The sequence below is a fragment of the Monoraphidium neglectum genome (assembly GCF_000611645.1).
Source record: "Monoraphidium neglectum strain SAG 48.87 unplaced genomic scaffold scaffold01343, whole genome shotgun sequence".
In the NCBI taxonomy this organism is placed as follows: domain Eukaryota; kingdom Viridiplantae; phylum Chlorophyta; class Chlorophyceae; order Sphaeropleales; family Selenastraceae; genus Monoraphidium; species Monoraphidium neglectum.
This window is the reverse complement of record NW_014012285.1, coordinates 7,214-15,387: the sequence shown is the minus strand read 5'-3', so window position 1 is coordinate 15,387 and position 8,174 is coordinate 7,214. Positions and strand designations below refer to the sequence as shown.

The 8,174-nt window shown below is 61.1% G+C and overlaps 2 protein-coding genes across 2 annotated transcripts in view; one reads left to right on the top strand and one right to left on the bottom strand.

The window, feature by feature from the left end:
• Positions 1-711: 711 nt before the first annotated feature.
• MNEG_7543 (hypothetical protein) lies at positions 712-2,128 on the top strand (the record flags this gene model as incomplete). Its single annotated transcript, XM_014043986.1, has 3 exons — positions 712-845; positions 953-1,152; positions 1,341-2,128. The coding sequence occupies 3 exons, from the start codon at positions 712-714 to the stop codon at positions 2,126-2,128; spliced, it is 1,122 nt and encodes a 373-aa protein (XP_013899440.1).
• Positions 2,129-3,502: 1,374 nt separating this feature from the next.
• Positions 3,503-8,174, bottom strand: part of MNEG_7542 (enolase) — a gene marked incomplete at both ends in the record, with an annotated part of 5,189 nt that continues 517 nt past the window's right edge. Inside the window, 16 exons of the mRNA XM_014043985.1 lie at positions 3,503-3,562; positions 3,856-3,901; positions 4,089-4,172; positions 4,410-4,462; positions 4,744-4,839; positions 5,022-5,081; positions 5,292-5,315; positions 5,509-5,554; positions 5,752-5,855; positions 6,054-6,197; positions 6,449-6,506; positions 6,717-6,877; positions 7,020-7,139; positions 7,404-7,470; positions 7,641-7,683; positions 7,915-8,038. Of these exons, the coding sequence (XP_013899439.1) occupies positions 3,503-3,562; positions 3,856-3,901; positions 4,089-4,172; positions 4,410-4,462; positions 4,744-4,839; positions 5,022-5,081; positions 5,292-5,315; positions 5,509-5,554; positions 5,752-5,855; positions 6,054-6,197; positions 6,449-6,506; positions 6,717-6,877; positions 7,020-7,139; positions 7,404-7,470; positions 7,641-7,683; positions 7,915-8,038 (1,290 nt within the window). The remainder of the gene's footprint in view (positions 3,563-3,855; positions 3,902-4,088; positions 4,173-4,409; positions 4,463-4,743; positions 4,840-5,021; positions 5,082-5,291; positions 5,316-5,508; positions 5,555-5,751; positions 5,856-6,053; positions 6,198-6,448; positions 6,507-6,716; positions 6,878-7,019; positions 7,140-7,403; positions 7,471-7,640; positions 7,684-7,914; positions 8,039-8,174) is intronic.

Below are 8,174 nucleotides of genomic sequence, written 5' to 3'. Positions count from 1 at the left end.
GGCGGGCGCGGTCGGGGAGCGGTGGGCGCCGGTCAGCTTGGAGCGGCTGGCGCAGGAGGCGGCGCAGCGGCTGCAGGGGCGGCGGTAGCGGCGCTGGTTGCTCGAGGCGCGTAACTCGTTGTCGGCTGTGTTTATCGTGGTGTGCAGCCCTGCTGTTGCTGTAACGATTGGTTTCGTTGTGGCCGGCAAAGCGCCATCGGCATTCCGGCAAAGCGCCATCGGCCTGACCTCTGCAGCTGTTGCCTCGTGATGTTCGCCAGGCACCGTCCGGGGTGGGATGCGCTCGGATGGGTGTTTGGGGAGGGGGGGTCCACAGTGACGGGAAATGATGGGTTGCCTGTGAGGATTATGAGGTGCATGTGGGCAAAATTTCTCAAACATGATACCTACTAGCTTTTTGGTCTGCGTGCACAACAGGCGTTTCATCGAGTAGAGGCTCCAAGTGGGGTCCAAGTGGGCAACGCAACGCAGAGTCAGCTGGTGATGCTGACTGATGCTCCGGTGACGCGGCCCTTGGTCTTGATGAGTTGCGTGCATGCAAGCGTCGTGCCCTCCGCAACCATTCACTCCTTTGTACCGCTGTGACTCTTCCGCAATCAAACCTCGCACTTGATCTCTTCCAACCTCAAATTGCGACCGCAGTCCGATCAAACGCGTTGTATATCTATAGAAAAGCTGCAGATTCAATCAGCCCTTTCGAGTAGTCACACCATGAAATCCTTGCCTGTGATCGACATCTCGCCGTTGTGCAGCGAAAGCGGCGACGATGCAGCGACCGCGGCGGTGGCCGCCTCGATCCGCAAGGCCTGCATCGAGTGGGGATTTTTTTACATTGTTGGTGCGCGGTGTGACTGAGGCGCTGCCAATGCCGCTCTGGGCATGTGTATGTGCTCGGTTCCGACTGACGCGCAGCTGCTCATTTGACCATGGACACACTTTTCGTGCCGCGCAGGCCACGGCATGCAGCCACGCTGGACGCGCTGCTGCGCGCGACCGTCGCGCTGTTTGACCTGCCCCACGACTCCAAGCGCGCACTGGCGGCGTCGCTGTCGCCGCTGCACCGCGGCTGGACAGGTGTCGGCGGGGCGCACAACTGCAGCAGCTCTGGCCGCGGGGGCACAGGGCCCGACAACAAAGAGAGCTTCTTGCTGGGTGAGAGGAGGGCCGCCCTCCGGGAACGTGCATTCAGCAGCGCCGGCCAGGTCAGGCTGGTTGCGCGTGCGCTGCTAGCTGCGCGGGGCCAGTCCCTCACTCAGCCATCATGCGCACGCACCACGCCCGCACCGACTCATGGCGCTTGATCAACAGTGCCCACGGCCTCCACTACCCCGCACCGCCAGGCGCCGAGGGCGGCGCGTCCCCGATGCACGGCCCCAACCCCTGGCCCTCTGCCGACCTGCTGCCCGGCTGGGAGGCCGACATGTCAGCCTACTTCTCATCAGCCCTCGCAGTCAGCCGCGCGCTGTCGCGCGGCCTGGCGCTCGCATTGGGCCTCGACAGGGCCTTCTTCGAGCAGCGCATGCGCGACCCCGTGGCGCAGCTGCTGCTGCTGCGATACCCGCCCGCGCCGCCCTCCGACGGCGGCGGCGGCGACGGCGGCAGTAATAGCAGTGCGGCGCGGCGTGTCGTCGGCTGCGGGGAGCACACTGACTGCGGTTTCCTAACGCTCCTCGCGCAGGACGACGTTCCGGGCCTCGAGGTGCGCCCGCGCGCCGCGGGCGCCGCATCTGCAGCGGCTGCCACTGCGAACAGCGGCGGCGGCGGCGGGGAGGGGGGCGGGGATGATGCTGGCTGGGTGCCGGCGCCGCCGCTGCCTGGGGCGCTGTTGGTCAACCTGGGGGATCTGGCCGAGTTTTGGAGCGGCGGCCTGTTCCGCTCGACCCCGCACCGCGTGTTTGCGCCGGGGGGCGCGGACGGGCGGCGGGCGCGGCACTCTGTCGTCTTCTTCTGCAACTGCGACTACGATGCTGAGGTGGCGCCGCTGGGGGCGGAAACTGGCATGGGGTCGGACGAGGCGGGGGAGCGTGGGGCCGCTGATGCCGGCAACGGCTGCGGAGTGGATGGCACCAGTGCGACGACAGCGGGGCGGTACATATGTGAGAAGCTTGGCCTGATGTTCAATGAGTGATGCAGTAAAATTGATGGCTGCAGGATGAGAGCGACTTTGTTGGTGCAGTGGAGGGTGTCTGATTGAAATGCTGCTTGAATGTTGCAGATCCCGTGATTGAATCAAACGAGGCTGGAGCCTATCAGATACTGCGATTGGACGCCTGTAACTCGAGAGCACACAAGTTGTGGCGAACTTGGGGGCGTACTTGCATCAAGCCTTGGCGCGACCTGCCTCGACTGGAGGCAATGCTTTGAAGGCACGCCGGAACCCGTTTGCACCAGGAGTGGTACCGATCATGTGTGCCTGTGTGGTGGGCCACGTAGCAGCAGTGCTGTAGATGCAGTCGTGGCTGGGGGTCAGTGGCTGCGGGTCCTCAGGAAGGGTTATAGTGCTGGGTCCGTTGACAACCCTGGGCAAAATCCGCTGCAGCAGCAGTGTTGGAACGACCACGTGACAACAGCGCTGTGAGTGTACTTCAGCACCCCGCCTGTACATCATGCGCTCGCAACCTGTCTGCAGCCCAACTGCAGCCTCCTGCATATCATGCCGCCTGCTCCGGCAGCATAGTGCTGGAGCGCAGGGCTCATTGTTTGAGGGTGCAAGGAGGATTTATGGGGGAATTCCAATATCAGGGGCTGCCCGATGGGCACAGCAGGCCGGACGTGAGGGAGCGCGCATCAGCACACATTGGCATTACGTGGTTCTTGAACTTTCAGATTTCAAAGGGCTGGTGGAGCTCATCCTTGCAACGGGGTTTGCCAGCTGCGAAGCTGCCAGGCTGGGCTGCTTGGCCATTCAAAATGTGTGACCTCACCCAACCCTGGGCTGAAACCTGCAATCGTGCAGGTTTCCATGTTTGTGGTGATGTGGTTGTTACAACGGTAGGCACAATAGTGCAGGTGAAAGGGGACCTTTCAAAGTTGGTGCCCAACGACAACGACAGAGTTTTGCCGCACAACCCGTTAACAGCAGACGCGCAGGCACGAGCAGACCTTCATGGGCAGGGATTGCCCCAAGACAGGAGATGGCAGCAGCCAGTGTTTGGGGATGCAGTCCGGACGGAGGAGGCAACCATTTTGTGGGAAGCTGCAGAGGTGACGTTTTCAACTGATGTGCATGGCGCCTGTTGGACACTTTGAAAATGCCCTGCAAGCTTGTGGCACACGCTGACACACGAACAAACCGCACGCCAGGACCAGCCAGTGCTTGAGCACATGCGACTCTCCTGCAGCAGGAGGATTCGTGTCCAATGAAACCGGCGCCTGGCACTGGCACCAGACGGGGGCATCAAGGGGCCAGGCAGCCTCCAGAAGGTGTTGGCTCTGGTGCTGCACACTGCGAAGACTGATGGCGCAGCAGCGTTCGCCTGCCTCACAGTATTTGCGATGTTGATCACTCCATTGCGATGTAGCGCCAGTTTCCAGCGGCGTAGGTGGCCTCCTGTCCCAAGTCCTGCAAGATGGGCCAGTGTTTGTGTGTGTGAGTGGATATGTGTGTGTGTAGTGTGTGTGTGTGTGCGCGCACGTGGGTATGTACCTGTTTGCATGTCCGAGTGCATGTGATGGCATGTGTTCACTCTGCAGCGACTGGTTGGCACTTGGCAGAGGGCTAGCTGCTGCCCTAAGAGCAGCGTCATGTGAGGCGGCGACACATGGTCTTTCTCCCTTAAACATGTAAACAGCACGCTGTGTCCGTCATCACGCATCCTGCCGAGCAATGGCATCCATTGCTCCGCGCCCACTTACCTCCTCAATTCTGAGCAATTGGTTGTATTTGGCCATGCGCTCCGACCTGTGGAGCAGATGCGAGGCGTTCGCTGCGTGCTCAGGGGTGGTCATAGTCATAGTGCGTGCATTCACTACTGCTGTGGCGCTCCACTCTTGCCCTGGTGGTTCAAACCTCTGCGCATGCAGGCGTACGGTGCCTGGCAGGAATTAGCAAGAAATCGCTGTAGCGATGAGCTTCAGGCCAACCACACCTGCAGGGGGCGCCCGACTTGATGTGACCCGTGGAGAGGCCCACGCTGATGTCGGCGATGAACGTGTCTTCAGTCTCACCAGACCTGGGAAGCAGGGCAGATGTGCAAATGAGCGAACGGCTGTTGGTCACATTTAAACACTGCCACAGAGGTCCCACGCAAAGGCGCCGGCGGTGCCCACAAATTATCGCAGTCAAGCTGCACACGCGTCCTTGCACAGCTGCTGCTGGAACCTGTACGCCTGCACAGGTTTCGACATGCAGTGCAGCAGCCCCGGAGACAGCCACCCATCCTAACCTGTGGCTGGTGAGCACCCCCCACCCGGCGGCCTTGGCCATCTTGACGGCCTTGATGGACTCTGTGATAGAGCCGATCTGGGTACGTTGGTTGGATGAGCAAGGGCAAGCACAGATTTGATCAAAAGGTTGGCAGCGCCTTGATATGGTGGGCGGCGATTGTGAGTTAAAGGCCGGTGCAGCAGGGGCCACCCTAGCAGAGGATGGCAGGAAAGCGGTCCTTTTTGGATGTTAGGTACGGTGTTTCAGCAGGGGCAACCAAGGAGATGTATGTGCCGCCAAAGACTGCCGTGCGGCCCTGCACCCCAGAGTATGAGCATTGAACCTGCCACAGCAGAAGGGCCTGCTGATGCCCCCACCTGGTTGACCTTAAGCAGCAGGGCATTGCAGGACTTGGCCTCAATGGCGCGCTGGATGCGCTTAGGGTTGGTGCACAGCAGGTCATCCCCGATGATCTGGTCAATTCGAGGTAGAGAATGGCGGGAGCTGGAGGATAAGTCGGGCTGATGAGAGTGCAATGCCGGAAAAGAGGGTGAGGTATACCAACAGCAAGCACATACAGCTGCGGATGCTGCTGGGGTAAACTTTGGCTGGGGGAGCGGTGGGCGTGCGAGCACCGCAGCCCAGTGCCACCAACCTCGTACGCCTTCCCAATTTGGGAGGTGATCTTGCCAAAGCCCTCCCAGTCGTCCTCGGCCTGAGGAGGGCACACAGCCAGACACGGGGAGCAAGGCACGATCACAAGGCGGTCTCACGCAGTGTGTCATGGTGCATGGGCGTGCGTGAGCCCTGCTTTCAATGCGCGCTTCCCTCCCAACTCAACTCGAATGCAATCATGCTGGATTTCAATCACCCGCCCCGCACGCTACTCTTCAGTACGCAAAGCAGAATGGCGCTGCTGACGCACCAGGGGGTCCTCAATGAAGATGATCTGAAAGGGAGATGGGCGGTAAATAAGGGGCGTGAGCAAAGGTCGGCAAGAGGCAGGCAGGCAGGCAGGCAGGCAGGCAGGCAGGCAGTCACGTAGGCAGGCAGGCAGGCAGGGCTGGAAGCTGCAGAAAATGATTTCAAGGAGGGGTGAGAGCGCAAGCGCGCGCCAGGTTTAGAAAACCCAGGCGGCTCACCGGGTACTTGTCCACCAGTGACTTGTACAGCTCAATCATGGCATCGCTGATTGGGTACGGGTTGGTTTCGCGGGGCGGCTCATGGCTGATGGGAAAAAGTCCACGCAGGAGACGGCTGTTCGAGGCAGCAGCCAGCTACCCCACGCCCGGTCCAAAGACACCAGACCTCGGCTGGATTAGCAGCTTTCCCTCTGTCTGGCACTGGCAGGCGTATCGTGGACCTCCGCCTCGCCTGCCCCTCACCTGGTGCGCTCCCCCGAGCCGTCATTTGGCTTGCACTTGAACCTCAGGTCGTAGACAGAATCCTTCTCCCTGTAGAACTCTGAGCTGGCCGGATCCATTCCAATCTGAGTGAGGTCCAGGGAGGGCCGAAGACCAACGGCCCGAGGGTTTATTTGTTGGCCGACCAACTCGAGCTGGAGAATGGGGCAACCTATCTGCAACGCAGGCCCAGCTACGTGGTGGCTGCGCCCGGCTGTGTAGTCACGTGCGCAAATCGAGAGCAACCAAAGGCGCCTCCGCCCCAAAGCGCCCCGCTGGCGCACCTTGACCTTGCCCTCGTAGCCGGCCTTGCCTATGGCGGCCGTCAGCAGGTCCAGGGCGGCTTCGAAGCTGTCGCAGGGCGGGGCGAAGCCGCCCTCGTCGCCCACGTTGGCGGCGTCCAGGCCGTACTTCTCCACAATCAGCTCCTGCATGAGTTTGTTATTGGGTGCTTATGCGTGTTAGTTGGTCAAACGATGTGTCGCTGGAGCGACAGCACACGTACATTCAAAACCTACATACGCAAAGGAAACCACTGTGAAACCCATGGAAGTGATTGTGAATGCACTGTGTGCGGCTTGGCAGGGGCCAAAGCCGCCACAGGATACCAGAGAGCGCCCCTAGCAGTCGCGCAGGAGGCCCTCTGACCTCCTTAAACCAGGGCCCCCAGCCCGCGCACCTTGAGGGTGTGGTAAGTGTCTGTGCCCATGCGCATGGCCTCCGCAAAAGAGCCGGCCCTGAGGGTGCGGGGCGTTGCAGGCATGCACAGTCAGCATAATGACCATAGGGGCACAAGGAGATGCAATCCGGATACACTGGTGCCCTGGCGGAACAAAATGCGTGGTAACTAACAAGGAAACGCTGCCGCTGCACCATAGAATGACCATGCCCGCTGTTCACAGCCCCGCAAACAGTTGCGCTTATGGTGTCTTTGGCCTCCCGCGCACCCAACCGGGAGGATCATGAACTCCTGGGGCGCCAGAACGTTGCCCGCGTGCACGCCGCCGTTGATGACGTTGAAGGACGGCACGGGCAGCATCGGCCGCTGGTTGCCTGCCAGGTCGGCGATGTGGCGGTACAGCGGGACGCCCTTGGACGCAGCACCGGCCTGGGCGGGCGCGAGCGTGTGTTGAAACGAGAAGCAGGTGTCAGAAGCGGGGCTGACGCACTTCCAGATCTGCAAACTCGCAATTTGCAAAGATCCCTGGTCGCGCAGCATGAGCAAGACGTGGCGCGGGCAGGTGGCGCACCCTGCATGCCGCCATTGAGACCGCGAGGATTGCGTTGGCGCCGAGCGCGCTCTTGTTCTCAGTGGCGTCCAGGGCGATCATCTTCTCATCAATGGCAGCCTGGTCGGCCGCGTCCATGCCCTGGGTTTGGGGCGGCACGGGTTGCAGAATCTCAGGGTTGAGGAGGAATTGGTGCCCTTGATTTGTCTCGATTATGAAAGGCAGCTGGCTAGGTGGCGCAAAAGGGCGAAATCTCTTGCTTCAAATTGCCCGACTTGAACAAAACACCGCCTTTATATGGCAGTATGCAGACGTCTGATGCTGCAAGGTGGGAGCGCTTTAGCGTCTGGGCAGGCTGCGGCCCCCACCGATTCAGGGACCTAGCCAAAAGGTGGAGCAGCGCACCAGCAGTGCGGGCTTGATGACATCGTTGACGTTTGCCACGGCCTTGAAGACGCTCGCGCCCTTGTAGCTACGGCGTCAACGGGTGACCACGCGGTGCGGGGGTGAAGGGGCATGTGCTGAGGACGCGGAAGCAGATGCTACCTCAGCATATTGTCAGGCAACCAGGCGGAAGCAACTGTCTCTTCGGCTGCACACCAGCAGGCGAGCACCCTGCTGCAACTTCTTGAGCATGCTCACAGGGACTTGTCGCCATCACGCAGCTCGCAGGCCTCATGAACGCCTGGGATGAGAGGGAGGGTGGGGTCAGGGGCGTGCGAGCAATGCGGCGTTGGCCCAGGTGCAGAGCGAGGCGCACCAGGCGCCTTCACGATTGACGAGGGAGCTTGGGTACGGCACGCAGCAGCTATGCGAGCACGCAAGGTCCGTGCAGGTTGCAGCATTCATCCACATCCTGAGTTTCTACATGGGAAGGGGGGAGGGTAGGTAGTCCAGGGGAGGGGTGTATGCTCACCAGTTGACTTGCCGCTGGGCACGGCGGCGCGGAAGGTGCCCGCAGATGTGATCAGGTCGACCTCCACGGTCGGCTTGCCGCGCGAATCAAAGATCTGGCGAGCCTTGATGTCCTTGATCGTGGCCTGAGCAAAGGACGCAATATGTGCGGGTTGATTGTCAGCAGCGGTCGTGGCAGGCGCGCGCGCGGGCGCTTGGGCACAAAGGAGTGACGTCGGTGTGGCGGAATCAGGGGCGGGGCAGATGCTGTGTGCACGGGAC